The 21888-nt window shown below is 39.2% G+C and overlaps 5 protein-coding genes across 5 annotated transcripts in view; 3 read left to right on the plus strand and 2 right to left on the minus strand.

The window, feature by feature from the left end:
* Positions 1-21888, plus strand: part of LOC128743547 (RING finger protein 121) — a 396237-nt gene that overhangs the window by 166418 nt on the left and 207931 nt on the right. The gene's annotated exons all lie outside the window — the stretch shown is intronic.
* On the minus strand, positions 1722-2114 carry LOC128743559 (ejaculatory bulb-specific protein 3-like). The gene has a single exon (XM_053840161.1). The coding sequence runs from the start codon at positions 2100-2102 to the stop codon at positions 1722-1724; it is 381 nt and encodes a 126-aa protein (XP_053696136.1). The 5' UTR covers positions 2103-2114.
* Positions 5752-6135, minus strand: LOC128743552 (ejaculatory bulb-specific protein 3-like). Its single transcript, XM_053840151.1, has one exon. The coding sequence runs from the start codon at positions 6133-6135 to the stop codon at positions 5752-5754; it is 384 nt and encodes a 127-aa protein (XP_053696126.1).
* Positions 7572-7949, plus strand: LOC128743558 (ejaculatory bulb-specific protein 3-like). The gene has a single exon (XM_053840160.1). It carries the CDS (start codon positions 7572-7574, stop codon positions 7947-7949), a length of 378 nt encoding a protein of 125 aa, XP_053696135.1.
* LOC128740894 (ejaculatory bulb-specific protein 3-like) lies at positions 14749-18482 on the plus strand. Its single transcript, XM_053836468.1, has 2 exons — positions 14749-14861; positions 18089-18482. The coding sequence occupies exons 1-2, from the start codon at positions 14749-14751 to the stop codon at positions 18480-18482; spliced, it is 507 nt and encodes a 168-aa protein (XP_053692443.1).

The raw sequence follows: 21888 nt of genomic DNA on the forward strand, positions 1-21888 counted from the left end.
TTTGCTTGATTAGTAGTCAAATTATAAAGAAACTTGTATTTCATTTGTATGGGAGCCCCCGTTCTTAAAAGAGGAAGGGGTCCTAATTCACCATAGAAAATATTTTTGCCTCCAAAAACCTCCACATGCCAAATTTGGTTCTATTTGCTTGATTAGTTCTCGAGTTATGAGGAAATTTGAATTTCGTTTGTATAGGAGCCCCCCCTCTTAAAGTGGGGAGGGGTCCTAATTCACCTTAGAAAATATTCTTGCCCTCGAAAAATTTCACATGCCAAATTTTGTTCCATTTGCTTGATTAGTTCTCGAGTTATGAGGAAATTTGTGTTTCATTTGTATAGGAGCCCGCCCTCCTAAAGTGAAGAGGGGTCCCAATTCATCATAGAAAAAATTTGGTCTCCAAAACACCCACATGCCAAATTTGGTTCCATTTGCTTGATTAGTTCTCGAGTTATGAGGAAATTTGTATTTCATTTGTTCAGGAGCCCCCTCTCTTAAAGTGGGGAGGGGTCCTAATTCACCATAGAAAATTTTCTTGCCCTCGAAAACCTTCACATGCCAAATTTGGTTCCATTTGCTTGATTAGTTCTCGAGTTATGCAGAAATCTGTGTTTCATTTGTGTGGGAGCCCCCCCTCTTAGTGTGGGGAGGGGTCTCTAACCATCACTAAAACCTTTCCTGGCCCCAAAAACCTCTACATGCAAATTTTTACGCCGATTGGTTCAGTAGTTTTTGATTCTATAAGGAACATCCCGACAGACAGGAATCCATTTTTATATATAAGATTTATTCATCACCAGTCAGGATTTTTGTCAATGGTCAAAATTGCGTTATTTGCTATTATTGCGGGTTTGGAATTGAACAACATACATATTTCAATTAAAGAATACTTAGTGTACTCTTCATTTTATATCAACATTTCGACTGAACAATTTGTCTATTCGTAAGAATTCATGAATGCATAAAAATTCGTAGATCTGATGTTGTTGCTCATCACCAAATCACTTCCGTGTCCGTGAGTGTGGAGAAAATTATTTGTTCGTGCTCGCCCCAAGATTACGATTACGGTACAATTCCGTAATCCATTAAAACCATCAATAGATTTAAAACTACAGAATTGATTCCGAATGATCAAATAAATTGTGAACTGACCTATTTCTCAATAATGTATACAAGTATGTTGTTGTTGCAATATGTAGTATGTGAACTTTCATCCTGATTTGAAATAGTAGTTTCACATTGATTCATGTAAAAGCAAGGACATTCCAAATTAATAGTAATATGTTTCCATTTTGTGCGACACATTTTCCTATTTCAATCAATAAATATTTAAATATACTCCAAATTCCGAATTGCCAAATCAATGGTTTTAACCAACTTTCATGTCGGTCAAAATTTTAAATCCATAGTTATCGAAATTTGAACTCTTCAACGTTTTCTCCAAAGAAAACTCTTTATTATAAAAATGAGCCTCTGTACATAAAACTCAGTCATGTACACCCTGATTGTCGGGCACATAAGAACAGACATTTCCTGAGAAGTCCTGTTTTGAACAGAATAAACCCTTTTTTCCAAACTCAAAGTAAACAATAAACTAAACAACGTTTCAGTAAGTAATGCGTATTATATTGTATCTAATCACAGGAATGTATAAAATAAAAACATCTGTGCATGGAGCATATATGCAGTAGGTACGTAGGCGAAGAAACATCATTTCCGCTTGCTTACAGCTTGATACCGGCAGCGATGGCAATGTCTCGCAGCTTCTCGACCAGCTTGTTTTCCGGATCATACTTAGCCCTCAAGGCGGTCCACTCGTCCGGACGGTTTTCAATCAGGAAGTTGATTGCCTTCACAGCCAGCTCGCGCTGCTTTTCCGTACACTTGCTGCAGCCCGTTTCCAACGCATCCGGTAGGTGTTTCTTCAGCTCGTTGCCTTCCGGCGTGCACGGTCCCATGTCCATGAGGCACTTATAGTAGCCGGTGAAGAGGCGGTCTGTCTTGAGAATTTCCTCTATGTCGATGTTGTCGTACTTGCTGGTGTAGGTGGTATCCTGCGCAAGGACCACCACTACGGCCATGGCAACGACGAACAGTAGCTTCATTTTGTAATGGCGGTTCCTGTAATGGGTATGAAATAGTTGAAATCACGGAAAGTTCTACAAAATTAATATTTGCTCTCAAGTACTTTGGATGTAACTATTTCAAAGGTAGTGATTGAACTGTAACGAGAGGTTTAAAATCCTTCCTTATTTATACTAGATCCCGAAATGCACTTCGATGAATAATAGATATAAAACCAGAACTGCTGCATTTTTACAGCTTATTCTGGTCATGCTCACTGGAAATTATTGATCACAAAAAAGAAGATTTACTCTATTGGCTTCTTCGTATTCTACTTTGTTTTAGCTTCTATTAAATGGACGCCTGTAAATCATTGCCGGTAAACATAAGGCGGTAGTGGCGTTCAGCTGATAATTAACTTTGATTAGGATGAGTAGAGTTTTAACTTTAAGCCAAAATCGGAATATATCGCATGAGAATTACTTGCAGATTTGTTTCGATCTATATGGAGCGGAACAGCATTGCAAAAACAATAGTAGGTGAATAAATTATTCTTCACATCAAAGGACACTCCGGTGGGAATGATAACTACCATAATTGAGTTATTTTGCGCAGTTTTTTACGTAGTTTCATCACATCGATGCGGAAGCAATGTTAAAGTTCAATCGGCTGTTTCTACTAGACTCAGAGCTTGGCTCACTGGAAGGATATTAAATAAAAAAAAATCGCAAAAGGTAAAAAACGCCTGAGTTTAATGTGAGTCATCTGAATCTGTAATAAATGTTTCAAAAAAAATTGATTCTATATTCAAGATTTTATAAATTTATTTTGGTTTAACACTAAAGCTAGAACCTCTTGAAATGCGTCCATTAGAATATTTGCCATCGTATATCAAATGCTTTGTTCTGTTCTCAGGACATTCTGACTCAATTTCAATTCACTGTAAAACTCTTAATTGCTATTTCGACACAATTTGGCATACGTTTTAAATGCACTTCACACCTATGTTTTGTCATTTTAGTTCTAGTTACGACCCCTAAAAACTGGATAAAATCTAAAGAAACTGTCAACAAATTGCCGTTTTATTAATGAAAATTTTGTACCAATCCATACCATCCGAAATATGTCCAAATTTGACCACAAACAAACAAGCATGACAGTAGTCAGTGCCCTGTTCTTCGCATGCTTTAACAATTAGGTATTTTAAATTTGGCCTCCATCTCGATCTCGATTGCCGGTCAAGTGTAATACTCCTACAGCACCGCCACACCCTTCTATTGGGTTGTCTAATATCTAGTTTTGTTACGCTCTTTTCCGCTAATTTAACCATTTTCCATTTACTCAGCGACAATATTGTGTTTGTATAGCTGCTCTTGTTTCTACCGCACAGAAGGCAAATGGTTATCTACTCGGTCGGTGCGGTAGAAATGGCAGTCCGTTGCCATCATCGCGGTCAAATCTTGTGAAGAAGAGTCTGTTAATAGTCTCTTTTTTTTTCAATATAGTGTCTTTGGAAGAAATTTCGTGAATTGGGCGACGATTGATAATTATTTTTGGTCCAATTCAAAACTTAACCACGGGTGATGCTGCAATATTAATCTTTTTAGTTTTACCATCTGGTATCTTCGATAAATTTGTAGGTAATCGGGATACAAAATACTTTTCTGAAGACGTAATTACTACAATTTTTAAGGTGAAATTAGTCGTCATAGATTTAGCAAATTTCAAAAGTAGTTTTTTTATTTGAAACAAAAAATTTTTCCATTAAAATATATTCGCTGTGTTCAGATTGGCAAGAAGAATGGAGTATTTACATTTTTATAAACAGAACCCCGCTTTTGGGTCCAAAAACTGCTTTCGAAATTGAGCTCTCCGACGAAAAGTTAATGATTGCTAGCTTCCCGTTAAAGCATTTGTGATATTTGACGTAAAATATGCCGGCCCACCAAAAATCAGTTTTGTCAGCATTCGTTCAAAATTGTAGGATTCAGAAGACATTTATGTTCTACAAACATTTGCTTATCGTAAGCATACACAATTTAAAAGAAAACCCGAACATATATTGACGTAAGATTACGTCTTACGAAAGCTAGAACGCCATTCTAAGAAATCTAAAATAGCGAGCAATCGAGCATCACCAAAAATTGGTTAGATTTTGAGAGGTTTCCAGATCGATTCCCAATATTTTTAAGTACACACTATTGTAAGCTTGCCAAATGTCATGCCATGTCTTGTATTTGTTATTTTCAGTACATTCAGTACATTTGCGAAGAAAACGAGGTGATTCACTAGCACAGACATCAGTTTGATCATTGTCCGTAAAACTGCAGACAGTAGTGCATTTGATTGGGGTCCGTTCCGGTGTATTGGTTATCATTCTCGCTTCTCACGCCGAGGACCTAGGTTCAAATTCCAACCCCACAGAAGTCACGAATGACCTAAAAGTGTTAAAGTGACCAAAAACAAAAAAAAAAGTGCATTTGATCAAGAGTAAACTAATTTTCCTCATTTTTGAAACTTCAGTTGAAATCTTTGAAACCATTCACTTTCCAAACACAGACGATAAAATTGTACATGGTCCGATTACTTTATTATTTCCACCAGTTCAGTTTTAATATTTGAACTTTCTAGAAACTTTTTAGTGAAGGTCATGTATGCAATGGTGGAGGTGGATTATAGAGGAGAGCGTCAACCGAGGCTTGATATATAGAAGAAAAAAAAGTTCTGAGTCCCTTCCGTTATAGGGATTTTCAGAGAACAAACAGATGCATAATTGGCTACGTGGCAATAGGGTGAGTTGACTTTTCTCCCAGTCAACAGTCAACAGAGGGGGTCGACAAGGAACGTGAGTATGAATGTATATTCCGCTATATCTCCTGAACGCCTAAATGGTTCTTCATCAAACTGGGCACACATGTTCTTTGACATAAAATATTCAGCGCAAGGAGGTTAAAAAAGGGGGAGTGGTCTCTTGCAAGAGAGGAAGGATTAAATGTGTAAAAGGGAGCATTTCTCTTGCATTTGGACCGACAGGGGGCTCTGTCTCACTTTATAGGAATTACCGGAAAGAAGATAGTTTTGCAACTGGCTGAGTGACAACAGGGAAGAAACTTATAACACATTCAAATGAAGAATGAGAATTGTTGTTACAATGACAGATTGGAACATAAGAACAAACTATGTTCAGCTTAACTTAACCAAGTTAGTAAAAGTAATTTATTAAGAATTGAAAAATAATAAGTTTTAAATTAAAAGAATAAGTCAAATTATAAAAATAAGTATGGCAATACAGTAGAAAATTGATTCGAAAAGTCAGTACTGAGAGAAACCTGAGATGGTGTTCCGCTCTTTCAAATGCATGCTAATTATTTCAAGGGATTTCCATTTCTGCTTCAAATTCACAGCAAAACTCATAACCATCAGACTGTACTGAAGATTCAGTACAGAGTCCAAAACAACAAACTTCTGTCGGCTCACGCATAAGAGGTATACAAATCGGTTAAGCCCATGGTTTGTACATAAAGAGAGTTGAATTGACGTAATTGCTACAATACAACTAATGTAATTTTCGATTACTCACAAATTGAACAATTTATTTACTGAGTGATTCATCGGCAAACAGAAAAAAATAACAAAACGGATTCCAAAAAAAACAAGAACTGAACTAATGATCTTGAACGCATCACTCCACTACAGTTTGATTCCTTCCTTCTCGGCGTCGGCCACGTACAGTGTGAAGTACTTGTCCTCCGGATCGTACCGGGCGCGCAGTGCCTTCCATTCTTCCGGTCGGTTTTCAGTCATGTACCGGATGGCACGGAGTCCGTCTTGGCGTTGTTTTTCCGTGCACTTGGCGCAGTTGGTTTCGAGAGCTTCCGGCAGAACCCGCTTCAGTTCGTTTCCTTCCGGGGTGCAGCGGCCCTCGTCCATCAGGCACTGGAAGTAGTTTCGGAACAGTCGATCCGATTTCAGGATCTCGTCCAGATCGATGGTGTCGAATCGGCTGGTGTACTGTTCCTCCTGAGCCGCAGCAAATGCCAGCAGGGCGCACACGGACATTAGGACGAATTTCATTTTTGTGCTGGTGGGTTGAGAGCTGTAGATGATGGAAAGCTTATCAGTTATTAAATATTGATGACAAAGACATTTTGGTTTCCTCATACCTTCGACTCACTGTTTCTCAAATGCTATTATGCAATGAACTACTTGAACCTATGACCGAGTGGTACGTTTTTATACTAGAAGTAATAATATCTTCTGCTTCGGAGTCTTCAAGGATTTTTGGACGAGACGAGTGCGAATCGGTCGGTGGCCGTCGATGCTACCGTCTCGGCCACCGGTCGTATGATTTTGTTCGCGGCACGGAAGCAATTATCTGCGTCTGAAAGCTCACTAATTTGGTTCAATGAAATAATTTGCCAAATTCATGCCAATAGGCATTGAACTCCTGACAAATGACAAATGATGGTTTTAAACTGATAAAGCATGAAATAAAGGTAAGTAAGTAAATAAGTAATAAAATTGTTCATTATAAGAAATGTGCAGCTATTTAGTGATAGTATCCGAAAACTCGAAGAAAACTCGTTGGCTAAATTTAATCAATTTCTACAAAAAATAAGATAACAATAAATATACATATGAAGTTATTAAAAAATCTCACTAGTCAAAACTATTAACTATTTTATGCTAATCAAACTAAACTCCAATATGTTAAATTATTTCGAAATTCATCTTAGTCTAGGTCCAAATTTGCGCTCAAAAATTTACACATTTCGACGAGTCGCCGAGTATCTCATTAAAACGGTCATTGATAAGTTGCAGTAAACTGCAAAAACCATCATGCACATCATGAGCATGTATACATACGTCTCACTCCCGCACCCATAGACGGAGATCAAACGAACCCTGGTAACAGACAACGGCCTGGCAACAGCAGCAACATCAGCTGACAACAGATGCTGCACGCCAAACAGCTGAGCGTTTCATTTAAGCCGGCCATCGCATCATGAAGCGACTTCTTTTTTGCGCGTCTGCTTCCTTTTCTGAATCATTGTTCATTGCTTTCGCACATATCCAAATTATTGAATTAGGTGAAGCAATAATTATTCTCTGCAAGAGAAAGGAAACGAGTCGTCTAGATGCAAACCCCCGAAAAAGACGCGCCGGCTGCCGAGTACCTCCCTAGGCGCGAACCGGCTTACGAAGAGTGCTGTATAGCATGCACTTCGCGCTCGGTGTGCTGAAAAATATCCTTGGACCACTAAGTTGAACAAATGGATAGTGGAATAGCGTTTGACGGCACCCGGTTGAGAGACCACGGACTTTAGTATATAAAGCCTCCGAGGACCCCAGATCAAGCATAGTTCACAACTGCATCTCGAATAAAGCACTGCAAAGTAATAAACGGTACGTAAATGATTCTGGAAAAGTATAATAATGATGCTATCATCTAGAACTTTCCTTTGATTAGATAACACATGTGTGAATGTTTGCATTTCAGACACGATAAGATGAAACTCTTCGTGGCCATTTTCGCTCTCCTCGCCGTGGCAGCCGCCCAGGAGGTGTACACCAGCAAGTACGACAACATCGACGTGGACGAGATCCTTAGGTCGGACCGGCTTTTCAAGAACTACTTCCAGTGCCTGACGGACGAGGGGCGGTGCACACCGGAGGGAAACGAGCTGAAGCGGATCCTGCCGGAAGCCCTCGAAACCAACTGTGCCAAGTGCAGCGAAGGCCAACGGAATGGTGCAATCAAGGCTTTCGGCTACTTGAACGCCAACCGCCCGGAAGAGTGGAAGATCCTGCGAATGCGGTACGACCCGGAGAACAAATACGTCGAACAGTACCGCGAGGAGGCCGAGAAGGTTGGAATAAAATTGTAAAGGCCATAGTATCGCCGGTTCGCTAGAAAACCCGCCAGTGCGACGCACGTCACGTAGCGCCACCAAAAGTTCCTTTTAGTGCAAAATTTCTGAGATATTTGATTTTGTTGAAAACGTAACTGGTCTTCCGTATCTCAAAATCATGTTTCATAATAAAAATGTTGCTTTGTTTTAGTATTGTCGAAACCAAACATAGTTCTTTATTTAATGGAATGACTAACACTGAATCCAATTCAAACTAAGCTCAAAGAAATCTATTCCTAAACAGACATCAATCCACCATATTTTCGATAAGATATTAAACGTATTTCAACGTATTGGAATATATTTGAAATGTTCTTATTGGTTGAATGTTTCGAAACGAGTTATGTTGCCATGTCATCACTGAAATAAAATTCGCAATTGTTTGTTAATGTTTCTAGTTTATTCTTTTATTTCAACAACTCTTACATGAACTCTTGTAGCCACATGTTAATGTTGAGCCCCAGTGTAGATGCAATTACATCATCTGACAACATGGCTATTTGTTTCCCCCTGAGCGTATCACAGTAAATTAGGATCCCTATATTTGTTCTTCGTTGCATATCTGTTCTCTGTGGTTTACGCCCGAAAATATGCAACCAACGTTCATGATGCAGAACGTTATTTAGCAATATTGCTTTTTGAAATTAAATGCCAAATGGGTTTTGTATGTAGGAAACATACAGGCTTTTGCTAACGGCTTTTCTTATTGAATGTTTAATCATCGCATTTATACATTTCATTTCAAAACTATCAGAACATACCATTTGTTTAGCCGGTGATGCATGGGCGTAGCGACGGGGTGGGTTTTGGGGGTTCAAACCCCCCCCAGACGAAAATTTGTTCTATACTTTTTAGCTTGAAATTTCATAGCCAGCTGTTTAGAGCACAGGAATATTTACGGGCCATGTTGTACGATCCTCTCCGTCGTCAGCAGCAGCTTAGAGCCGGGTTAGTTTTTACTGTTTTAAGCTCTATTCAACTCGATCTTGTGTTACTCGTCGCTCGTTTCCCAGGCGTCTCTGAAGTCGCAGTTTATTTTATTTAAAAAATAAAAAATGTCCCTTTAGAACTGAACGAGCCATCTCGCACGTTCAGTCCCTCTGTTCTGGGTGCCGGTGGGGTTGTTGTGAAAAACTGTTTTCCTTACGACGTGTCCGGTACACCGTGGCTTACCGATTTTCGCCAAATGCACGTCTCCCCAAGCAGTATCTATGTATTTATTAACTTTTTTCAATAAGGCTTTCCACCAGTGGTTGGTTCGCCCCAAAAGCAGTATCTATTACCCTTGATTCATGCACCTCCACTGCTCTTAGCTTTCAGCTTGTACTCCTCCAAATGTCGTCCGCAAAGGCGCGTATGCCCTGCATCAGTATTGTCAAATCTATAAAAACTATCGGTCTAGTAGGGGATTCGCCGCTTTTGCCTTTTGAACGTAGCGTTTTGCGAAGGGCAAAGCAGTTTCGATGTCCTGTACGCCGCTTATTTTATCTGAGATTGAGTGCGACGGAATCTATTACTGGATTCTCTGCGAGACAAATAGCTTTGTTAAATGTATGAAGATTAGAACAATGTAGCGTCCGTAAGAATAGAATACTGTTGTCCGAGATAGTTTAGTTGCGTAATTTAGATGGTCAAGTACGATCATTCGGTGTTTTATTCTGCCGAAAATTTGTCCTGTTTCGCTGTCCATTGAAAACTGATACTATTCGTCTTATGGCCCACAGGATAAGTTCAAAGATAGTGGGTATCGTACTTTCGTCTACGGATTTGTGCTGTCCGTAATTGGTGAGCAGCAACATCGCGGGATCTTCTTATTTGTGTTGACCACGGCTATCAGCCATCCCACATACGCGAACTCATCTACCACTTTTGGTTCGTCGCCGTCAACGATTACCGTCCGCGAAAAAAGCACGTTCGTTTCGTTTGAGCTTCTGTCATTCATGTATTTAATCTTCGATGCGTTTATTTTAGGCCGAATCCTCCTAGCCACCGCTTTCAGTTTAGCGCAAATGGCCTCTGCAGTGGCAAAGTTTCTGGTTTTAATATCAAAGTCACCTGCGTAGCCAAGAAGTTTGCTGCCTTTTCTGAAAATCAAACCGCAGGTTTCGAAATCTGCTCGGCGGATCACTTCAAGAGCGAAGTTTAAAATCTTGCAAGATAAGTTGTTAGCAGCACCTTCACTGCATCTCGAAGAGACTCGATCCGATGGACTCTAACAGCCTCTTTCAGCCGAGATTCGAACATACGACATATCTCAATGCCAACTGGGAGGCAAAATTTTAACATTTGGTTTCTATTATTTCAATATTATCTTTTTAGTCAAAAGAACACTCAATTTCAACCAAAATAGCTTTTAACTGAAAATAATTCCCCATTTCCTGAATAAACTCATTACGGTTAGGCTATGTCAGATTTTTTTTGTAAACCCCCCCCCCCCCCCCCCCAGGAAACATTTCTGGCTACGCCCATGATCTGTTCCTGTGTTACTCTTTCGAGATGAAATTTAAGCCACAGCAACAAAACTTGTCTTTTCTATTCGTCAATCAGTGTTTACTAACTTACTTAAAAAGCAGAATTTTTATTACAGAATTATTACAAACTACTGAAAATTAATCATTTATTTGCTAATAGAGGTTCAAAAGCCAAGGATACAAGTTACAGGAAACTTTTTTTAAACAGGAAATAAAGACGGAAAACGGGGGTCTAAAAGTGAAGAGGTGATCAAGTACTGAACTCGTTTTTTCGTTTTTAACAAATTAATACTATTTTTCTACAAAAAAAAAACAAGCAAAACCTTGGGTTCATACCGTCTTTAGACATTACCCTTCTTTATCGACAGACTTCGTAGCCGGCCGTTAGAGTACAGGAAAACTACGGGGCCAGTGCAACGATCCTACTGACTCTATCTCACAAGCAAGACTCCTAGCCGAGATTCGAACATACGACGACTGGCTTGTTAGACCAGCATCGTACCTCGAAGCTAACCGAGCGGTTAATATTTTTCTACAACTTGATTTATTATTTGCATGAAGAGACTGGCGTGTCTGGAAGAGGGAGGGTATTTCGGACGAAACGAGTAACATTTTCAACTCCGTTTGCAAGCGTTACTGTCTCTATCAGGTCAATCATAAGACTGTCATTTATTCTCTTTTTTCAGTCAATCATATTATGAATTTTCTTACATTTGCACTTCTTTTTTTACTCCTATTGAATTCTTGTTACTATCTTTTTCTCTCTCTATTAATTTCCTTCAATCTGTTTTGACATCACTCATTTATGCTCTCATTCCCTACAGAGGCCAGTTTCAAACACTAAATAGTGAAAATTGACAACAAGCTCCATGATTTCTCTTTTTCCCAAATATAGACAAAACATGCTAGATAAACTAACTACTGTGGATGTTTTGCATTTTGTACATCACACTTTCTAATCAAGCACATCTTATACAAAGAAACTCTCTCTCTCGCTCGCTCTCTCTCTCTCGCTCTCTCTCTCTCGCTCTCTCTCTCTCGCTCTCTCTCTCTCTCTCGCGCGCTCGATCGCTCTCTCTCTCACTCTCGCTCTCTCTCTCTCTCATTCTCGCTCTCTCTCACTCTCGCTCCCTCCCTCTCTCTCTGTGCCCCAGCGCCTGATCTCTAAGAAGTCAAACGAGAAATTGAGCTACTTAAGACCAACAACGCAGCTGGTAAGGACTCATGCTAAATTCTATACTACTTTAATAACAGAGCAAAAGTCTCTCCACGGTGTTCAAAATACCGTTATTAAAAAAAAGTCATTTAAACAGAAAATACCAGTTGGTTTGTATTGCCATTCTACACCTCTGAGCCAATTTTTAAAAAAAATCGATCAACGAATTTTTGAGTTACGCCCTTTTAAAACTTCAAAAGGGCAGATTGCTCATATAAAGTAAATAAAAATCTTCAATGACACTTTCAAAATGAGCATAAATCACAGCCGGTATTGATTTTTTATGCAACATATGCCCATTGCCGACCATTTTAGGAGTTTTACGCTGTATTGGGACTAACCGGAAATGTTCCGGATTAAGTTATCGCTGTGAATTTAAAAATGGATCACTGACAGTCAGATCAACTAACTAGCACCACGTTGGTTATATCTGGACAAGTTCCGGGGACTTCCGGGAACACCCAGACGGGTGGCCAATTTCGTTCATGAACAAAAACTTATCGAGCGATACCTTAAATCACACTAGAATTCAATAACTAGATCAATGGAAGCCAAATCTGCTATCTAGGATAAGATTTGGTCAAATCTGTACATATTTGGGGGATTCGGGGGAAGTGTCATTGAAGATTTTTATTTACTTTATGTGAGCAATCTGCCCTTTAAAACTTCAAAAGGGCGTAACTCAAAAATTCGTCGATCGATTTTTTAAAAAATTGGTTCAGAGGTTTAGGATGGCAATACAAACCAACTGGCATTTTCCGTTTAAATGGCCTATTTTATTTTTTAATAACGGTATTTTGAACACCGCGCTCTCTTATACATGTCAGCCAAATTTGGTATGCCCCCGTAGAGATCACCTCTATCTAGGTTTATCTATTTTCCTAGATCAACTGACCTCTATTACTTTCCTTCAGTTGGGTCACCCCTGGTACCCCTGGTACATTCCGCGTAAGATTTTTCGCGAAATGGTATTCTGCGAAACTCAATATTTCGCATTATGGTCAACCGAGAATTGGCGTTCCGCAAAATGGTATTCGGCGAAATGGTTTGTAATGCTGTCGAATATTTAAATGCTATCCGCTTTATTTTATCAGGCTAAGCAATGAAGGGAGTTGTTTTCTACTTTACTGTGAGGAAAATTTGTACATTAAAACACCCATGAACTCCTTAGAAATTTGCAAAACTCGAGATTGTGGCAAAGGTCATCCGAGATTCACGATTTATGTACAACACAGTTTAATTTGTGGCAATACGTTTGTCGGGTCAGCTAGTACATAGATAAATGTATTGGTCAGCGGAACGCAATGGGTCCTCATCAGGGATGATGGTTATAATATGAGATAGTACTCGCGTAACGAACGAGGTAGGTAAAGTAGAGCAAGCTTTTGAAGGAAGAATAAATCCAACAGACATAAGTAAGCATAAAATTTAATAAGCATGTTACTCACTCATTAGGGATTACAGCAAAATGAAATGTATTGTAGATTCCCGAGCAGGAGCGAAGAGCAAATAAATACCAAAATGTGTTATGGAAATTCGATCTTGTCTTGGCTGACAGAGTTGGTAAAATAAAAAAAATAATATCAAAATTTTGTTCCTTTAAGGCTAAAAGAATAACTACAAAGCAATAACATGACTGTATTCATATTTTGAAATATCATATTTTAGTATTAATAAGGTATTGAATAACAAATGTAGTAGCATATGACATATTAAAAAAATATGTTATAAAATATTTATTAGGGATGGCAATTATCGCCAAAAATGGTTATCGATAACAATCGATATTTCCCGTCATTTTATCGATATTATCGATAAGTATCGATAATTTTCAATACAAACCATATATTGACAGGCGAGGCCAACCAAGGCACTGGCAGCGTTCCTTATACTCTATAAGTGTGACAGTAACCAACATGAATATGTCGAGCTTGATTGGTTAGGTTATTCTAGTTGAGCGCTGAACCCCGTTTATGCGAAATCCACCCAAATGTCTAGCAACGAAAATTTTTTTCTTCCAGATTTCAGACAAATATCTTCCCGCTGTTACCCGTGAAATCAAGCAGCAAGGCAACAACCGTTTCTAGCCGAAACTTTGCCTTACGCGGTTTTGCTCAGATTTTTCTGCCGAATTTTTGTTCGATTTCTGTCAGCCATGTTGGAACATGTTGGCAAAGCCTAAACTCGTCGACATTCTGGACAAAATTTTCTAAGTTTGTACACGAATGGTGGCCTTAAGGTAAAGTGACAAGATTTTTTTTTGGATGAATGCGGGACATATTGATTGGCTTATTTGCTAAATCGGTTGGTAGTGTTGAGTTATTTGTAAACAGTTCTGCTCGGTATATTTTTTCGCAGTTTAAAGGTACCATGGTTTCGAGATATTCATCATGCAGGAGAAGAAATGAAAGTCATTGTGTGCGGTCATCTGCAGAATCCAGCGTCGGGTCGGGAGTTGGCGGGACAGACGGATTATCCTAAAAGAGCTGTAGTGTGAGTAATTGAGGGGTGCAAGTAAACTCTCAAGGCTGGCGGCAAGGCGCAGGTCAGACGCTGGAGTTGAACTCTTGATTATCAACTGCGGTTGAGGGACATTCGGAAAGTCAAGGCTGATCTCTGAATTCTGACTGTATTGCAAATTCATCTGGGAATGACTACAGGTGTTACCGAGCAAGAATAATAGAAACGTCAAACAATAAACAAAGGCTAAAATCCGGTCTCGTGAGCTGTGCGGCCAAGTGATGACGAAACGCGATGCATGTGTCTGACTCGATGATGAATAAGGCCGATTTCAGCAAAACCCACGGGTTAAAGTCTTCATGCTCTGGTTCGCGGAAGGATTTTTAGCAGATTCGAGATTGGTTTTGGAGATGGGTTCATGATAAAAGGTCATGACTTGGCAAGGGATCTGTACACTGATACACTGGGGTAGGTACCTTACCAGGCGGATTTTGCCTTTCATTAAGTCCCATGAAGCCTGTCGCAGTTTCAGCATGCATGCTACAATGGACACTGGATTTCAGTTCATCTCAAAAGAACTGAGTGCCCCAAATTGTCCCCGGGTTCGTCCAGTTCTGCAATACTGAAGATGACAGCAAAAGCTGAAGATGAAGAGAATAGTCACCACCACCACATTGGTCAGATGAGGAATTCGAGGTGCCATCCGAATCCGGGACAGTCCCGCATAATCCGGAACGTCTGGTCAGCCTACCTTAAGGGTGAATCGCATGGTGAAAAAGTGAATGCGGGTGTTTAATAGGGGGGGTATGCCATATAACCAAGAGTTTAAAAATATCAATAATCCGAAAATTTTATCGATGATCGACGATGCCTCGGAAATATCGATATTATCGATAAGTATCGATATGTTTGCCATCCCTAAAATTTATAATTCAAAATCTCTTTAATCAATCAACAAATTTTTTATGAAATATATCGAATGTCATTTTAAGGTGACAATAAGATATGATAACAAAATCAGTTATTAAGCTTATCTTACAATGTTATAAATATCTACTTAATAACAAAATGTGTTATCAATTTATCTCCATATCTATCAGCAAATCCATATCAGCCTATCAGCAGAGCTACATACACATGGTCGATAAACGCTGGCAATGGCTCTACAGTGGGATATTTCCAAGGTTTGGGAGGTAAAGATACTACCGGAAGAATAGAGAGAAGGAGTTATTTGTTACTGGTAATGCAGTCGTCTACAGATCGTATAACACGGAAAATTTTCAGATCATCCGATCATCTATCTATCATCTATCATCAGATCATCTATATAGTAGTTTGCATCCCGGTGGGGTGGAATAACGACACAAACGTCATTGAAGTAAAGTATGAAAAGCAATGATCCTACATTGCTTCCCTATGGGACGCCGAATTCGTTGCAGAAATTAAACGATTCTGTAGAACCTAGCTTTACCGATAGGCTGCGCTTCGTCAGATACGTCTGGAGCCAGCAGATGAAATTGTTGGAAGTCCCTATCCGGCTGAGTTTCCGTAGCAGTATTGGGTGGTCGATGCGATCAAAAGCAACCTTGAGATCAGTATATACTGTATCAATTCGAGCAGCAGAACGAGCTAAACTGCAACAGGTTTGTGTTAATAGAGCGTTTTGGGAAAAAGCCTGGTTGTTCCATCGAAATGTATGACTTCACTTTGCTGAATAGAAGCTCATACACAAGAATTTTCAGTAATTTAGGGTCAGCACATAGGGAGGTAATTCCCCGGTAATTTTCAACGTTGCGTTTTACTCCCGTTTTGAGCACTGGAAAAATAAAAGATATTTTCCAGCACTCTGGGAACTTATTTTGTTGCAGAGACATACTGCAAATCAGTACAAGAGGTCTACAGAGCGCTTAAGCACATTTTTTCTATACTACTGATGGTATTCCATCAGGACCTGCGTTAGATTATGTTTTTAGCTTCGAAAGAATAGACTTGATGTTAAATTCGCAAAATTCAATACAGGCAATAATAAATCATTCTTAAGGAACATTACACATCGCATTATCGCCGCATAGCACAAGGTTTCATTAAGAACTATCAGGTGGGTATCACGGGAGCTCGCGTCACTGAGAACCAAATTATTGCCATCCGACATATCCTGCGCAAATGTCAGAAGTTCAATGTGCTCACGCAGTACATCTTTCTTGACTTCAAAGCAGCATGCGATACAATCAATCGAGACCAGCTATGGCAAATAGTGCGCGAATAAGGTTTTCCGGACAAACATTTCCGGACGCGACTGATCAGAGCTACATTGGATCGAGTGATGTGTTTCGTGCGCATCTCGGAAACACTCTTGAGCCCTTTCGAGACGCAGGGTTGAGATAAGGCGGCGCCTTATCGTTCATGCTATTCTACATCGCTCTGGAAAAGGTGATCCGACGTGCGGGCATCGAAATGAGAGGCAAAATTTTCACCAAATGAAGCCAACTCCTAGACTTCGTAGATGACTTTGTTATCATAGCCAGGGACCTTGCGACGGCAGAGACAATCTACGCCAGACTGAAAACGGAGAGAATTAGAAGGAAGAGGTTTAATGGAAACAAACGCGTGCCTCCCACAGACGGTGATCGTTATCGGCGGTAACCGTTGATTGTGAGGCACCCTGATAGAAAATAAACTAACAAAATAAAAATCTATGAAAGAAATAATAGACTCGTAACTTTATACATGTACAACTACTTTCACATCCGTCATTTGTCATGTCACTGGCAGATGATTGGGCCAAGTTTCCCTTTCAGACACTCACTTACATTTCTTTACCTGTTCGTTTCAAATCTACTCATAACGGAAAACCTTACTGCGTGTGATAGACGGCCATTTAAAATAAAATAAAAAACACAGCGATCTAATAAATAAGGTGAAAAAACACTTGTTTTTAATATTAACTGAACATCGTTACATGTTCCAACACCGGTTTGTTCTATTCAGACCTTAACAAGGTTACAGAAATGACGATAGGAATAAAGCATAAAATAGAAAGAAAAAAATGTTTTGCATAGTACACACAAGGGTATCGAGCATACAATGTGGAATGCTAATTCGATTTTTAGCAAACAAGGAAGATCATCGGATAAGTAACGATTTCGAATGGCAACAAGCTTTTATTTAATCTATAAGCATTTATAAATGTTGGTCAGTGACAGACTGTCACACAAAGCTCCTTCAGCCAATTTGAAAACAATCATCTGCGTGAACCAAAAATTTATATGGTTCCTGTCGACCTCAGATACTAAAAAATTTCAAATTTCATCAGAATTCAGCTTATTGAACATAGCAGCGGTTATTCTCAACGACACTAGATATGCTTATTCTGCTTGCTTTCACTCAAGCATGATAAACACACCTACTTGTGTGAAAGAATTTGAGAAAATGAATTTTAATCAACCGCACGATCAGTTCATGCTATGCGGTTGTTTGAAAGCACCGAGCACTGCAGGTGAGAATTCGAGGTGATTTTCGGAGGGCTTACGGCACGGGAGAAACGCAGTCGTATCGTTTAGCTAGCGATAAGTTTCGCACTGCACCTGGTCCACACCTCAACGGAGGCATGGTAGCTATGCATGATTCCGTGGTGGAGCTACTGGCCTCCACCACGAGAACGAGAGCTTCTCAGGTTGAAAAAACGTTTATGAGCTGGCCTCTTTCGTTACACACCGAAGATCCTTGGTCAATCAGCCTATCGTGATTTCGCCGGTAGAATCGTTACCGTACTTAGTACGCATATATAAAGTACCGAAGAATCCCACTTAGATGCATTGTTCGTTCCGTAATCGCAACTGAGGTGCGTTTTCTAAGTTGCAGGTGAGTACAATTCAGCACTGACAACTAACCAGGTTCGTCGCTGATTCTTACACCGAAGTCTTTTGATGATTTGCAAATTTTGAAATTTTGTCCTTTCTCTCCCTCAGCAACAACAAAATGAGTTTCGGCTTTATTTCGACATTAACCCTACTGGTCTTCGCGGTTTCGGCCCAGGATCAGTATACTACCAAATACGACGGCATCGATCTGGATGAAATTTTGAAATCGGAGCGCTTGTTCAACAACTACTACAAATGTCTAATGGACGAAGGCCCCTGCACTCCGGACGGAAAAGACCTGAAACGCATCCTTCCGGAAGCTCTCCAAACTAATTGCGAGAAGTGTACTGAATCGCAACGCGCTGGTGCCATCAAGGTTATCAATTACATTATCCAGAACCGTCCGGAACAGTGGAAAAATTTGCAAGCTAAATACGATCCGGAGAATATTTACTTGGAAAAATATCGCGAGGAGGCAGCGGAAAGCGGTATCACCATATAATCAGACGGCGCCCCGCCATAATCAATTAAGCTAGATTGCCTTTGCAATGTTTTACAGTGAGTGTCTAAATTAGTTTACGAGAAAAAAAAATCTAAAAGAAAACAACAAAAAGTGCCAATAATAATTGAGGGATTCCAGAAAATGATTCACGTGATATTAGGCAACAAAAAGTGGAGCTCGAAAATCATCAAAACAAATCGATTGATATATTTTTATTGCTGGTTTTTTAAATCAAGTGACGAAGCGTGAAACTGTAGGTTGGACTCAATGTTAAGCGGAACGTACCTCGTGAGCACCCTAATGTGGAAGTGATTATCGGCGATGGGGTTTTCCAAATAGCTATGATGAACTGTAACTGTGACTAGAAAAACTAGATGGGAATCGGAACTTGGAAATACCGGAAATACGAAGAAAAGGAAATATAAAATTAAACTGTGTTTTGTGCTTTAAACAAATATTCAAAAGTGCATTTTAAAAGCTATCAAAACGTCTTTTTGTGTTAAATATGATAATCAGTGCTTTTTGGGAAAAATATGTCAATCTAATAAATCTGTGATCGAAATAAATGTAATCCAAAGTCTTATTTCAAACGCCTTTTTGTTGTTATTTAAATATTATTTATTGTTGAAATCATATTATGTTTCGTATAAAAATCGGTCAATAAAATGACAATTTTTATTCATTCGGCCATTTTTCTATTATTCAATGGAAAGTAATTTGTGAACGATCAATATTGCTTCTACAACTTTTAAAAAGAACAGTTTACAAAGTGAATTTGGAAGCTGTAACAGCATTCAGTATCATGGTTAATGTTAATCGGATTTTCTACGAAGACAACCCTAGTTAGATAACACTAACAAATGTCAACTATATCACCCTCCGATGATAATAAATAGAATACTCTAAACTAACTGTTAGAATATAACTAATTGTAAGTTCAATGTTTTTATATCTGAGCTCCTTACGAACTGTTGAGCCTCACACAGCCTATTTGTCATCTGACTAGTTAAACACAACCAAACGTATACCAGGTAAGCGAGACGAAAGCTTTAAAAGTATTTTTTTGTATACATCACAAATAAAAAATCACAGTAATGGCTCAAATCACGGTAATGACTATTCACAGTAGACTTTTTCGAAGTTTCCGTTCAAAAACATACAAACACAGCATGAGTTAGTAGCATTTTTTATATCAAACGTGTTTTACAGCAAAAAAAGCTTGCAATCTACTTCCCGAATTACGTGCCAGCATGCTGCTATCATCCGAATGAAACAAGACTGCCTCGGTTCAATCAAGTGGGTTGAAATCGCCTTTTGTGGGGTATCAAAAATAAGTTTTTTTTTTCGTTCAACAATTGCCACACTACTATATGGGCTAACGAACTTTAGAGTGAAACTGGCACTAATGCGGCCACACTCGTTCAGTTTCAAGTCAAGTTCAATGTCAATCCTAAGTAAGTTTGTACATACAACACACATCGCATCACCCGATGGTACCACATCCGCGCCGCCATACATACTGTATCCATTGCGGCAATCATCGGTCCGGAACACCCGCCTGCGCACAATGCTTCTCTAGTGGATTTGCTTCAATTCACCTGTTCGTTTTAGTGACTCACTTGAACTGTTCGTCAGTCGGATGTTTATCGACCGGGGCGGTGTTTTCTGTTTATTTGTTTCCCCCAGATCAAGTGTGCAGTGTTTGGCAAAATACATGTTTACTTGCAAGTCCCTTTTTTTTAGCTGCCAACTCCGCTATGAGTAATCTTTGGGTTATCAAAAGTTCTGACTTCATAGTCGGATTAGTTTCTTGGATTGAATTGTTTATCCAGACTTCTAATGTAGGATAACGCAAATACAATCATGTTATGAACAAAACATGCAAATATTTTTCTTCGCTCGACAAACAAGTCTGTTGACTTTAGATTAAAGATCAAACTCAATTTATGCAACAGTAAAAGCCAGTTGTTTAAAGCAAATGTTTGCTCTTCTAATACAAATTTTCGTTTGTTTTAGAAATGTTTACGAAAAACTGCTATTCATGAAGGTAATTTTCTATTCCTTATGAATTGCGAATATATTGATTTATTCGATTTCCTTTGAGTTCTACTATTTATTTAATAACTATACTAGAAGGAAATAATAGCTTTAAAAAGTGACCTCCAATTTGACCAGTCGATCCTGCATAATGGCCTTTAGAAAATTCATCGCTAGAGGCGGTACTCGTTGAAGTGTAGTAAGACAACGGCACCAACTTTGTAGGTGCCAGTGGCCGCTGAGCGAAGAAAAACAAATAGTGAAGCGGATCGGCGAAGACTACGCTGCAACTTTCACGAATGTCAATACGACATGGTATTTTAATGTGCCGATCGCTCCCCATATGGGAGGTCCATGGGAGAGGATGATCAAATGGGTAAAAAATGGTGTTCTGCCAGTGATATCCGACAGTCTATGATACCCAAGCGACGTGGTTTTGGAACGATACTGTTAGAGGTGCTTTACGACACTACTGGAAGCTTGCCCAGCATATTGTAGACGGGTTTTGGCGTATAAGAGAATACTTACAAAGACGGTTAGGTACGACAAGTAAAAGTGCAAATTCCCAGAGGAGTATTTTGGAGACCTTCGGTAAAGTTAGCGGTATTGCACATCGGGACTAATACTGACGCATCTTGCATCGAAGAAAAAACGACGGTGTCTCACGGAGTGAATGATGTTGCATCCGGTTATAGCTTGGTTGGAATCACGGGTACCCAGCTTGGATTACGAGGAACGTTATACTAACTTAATAAGCGTTGCTTCAATGTAAGGATCCCTTACCTAATTTTCGCTCTATTCCATTTTTCCAAAAGAAAGATGTTTTTTCATCAAAAATCGCCAATTGGGATATCAAAAAACGGCTACGTAACAATTTAGATAATTCATTTTTACATACTAAAAAAATTTCAGCTCAATCGGACCACTAGATTCCGAGATACACATACCGCCAGCTGAAAAAACATGGTTTTGAGAAAAACGCGTTTAAAGTTTCGTACAGCAATGCACTTCCGTTGAGGTAACCCCACAGTTTTCACCGTAATTTTTCAACTAGATCAGATATCAAAAAATTCTTTTGGCATGACATTTCTGAAGGTATAAAGGTCTCGTAAATGTACAAAAAATAAAATTTGATTTTTTCGACTTTCCAGAGTAGGGTCTCCCCCTAAGAAGTTTGCTCGGTTTAACTGACGAAATAATAACTTCTGGGTTATCATCATTTGCAACACTGATTACAACTTACATGTGGACAGCCAGTTAAACCATTATCAATTATCTAACGTCCGCTATATCTTACTAGTTCCTTTTGGCACTCTACTTTACAGCTATTTGCATACTTGACAGAAATACAATTGAACTATGCCAAGAA

Source organism: Sabethes cyaneus, chromosome 3 (assembly GCF_943734655.1).
Source record: "Sabethes cyaneus chromosome 3, idSabCyanKW18_F2, whole genome shotgun sequence".
Taxonomy (NCBI): Eukaryota; Metazoa; Arthropoda; class Insecta; order Diptera; family Culicidae; genus Sabethes; species Sabethes cyaneus.

What these genes read in the sequence shown, in the direction of transcription:
- LOC128743559 (XM_053840161.1), bottom strand. Translation starts at nt 2,102, where the DNA reads ATGAAGCTACTGTTCGTCGTTGCCATGGCCGTAGTGGTGGTCCTTGCG.
- LOC128743552 (XM_053840151.1), bottom strand. Translation starts at nt 6,135, where the DNA reads ATGAAATTCGTCCTAATGTCCGTGTGCGCCCTGCTGGCATTTGCTGCG.
- LOC128743558 (XM_053840160.1), top strand. Translation starts at nt 7,572, where the DNA reads ATGAAACTCTTCGTGGCCATTTTCGCTCTCCTCGCCGTGGCAGCCGCC.
- LOC128740894 (XM_053836468.1), top strand. Translation starts at nt 14,749, where the DNA reads ATGACAGCAAAAGCTGAAGATGAAGAGAATAGTCACCACCACCACATT. An exon ending in CGCATAATCCGGAACGTCTG is followed by an intron (nt 14,862 to 18,088) that starts GTCAGCCTACCT and finishes TCTCTCCCTCAG; the next exon opens with CAACAACAAAATGAGTTTCG.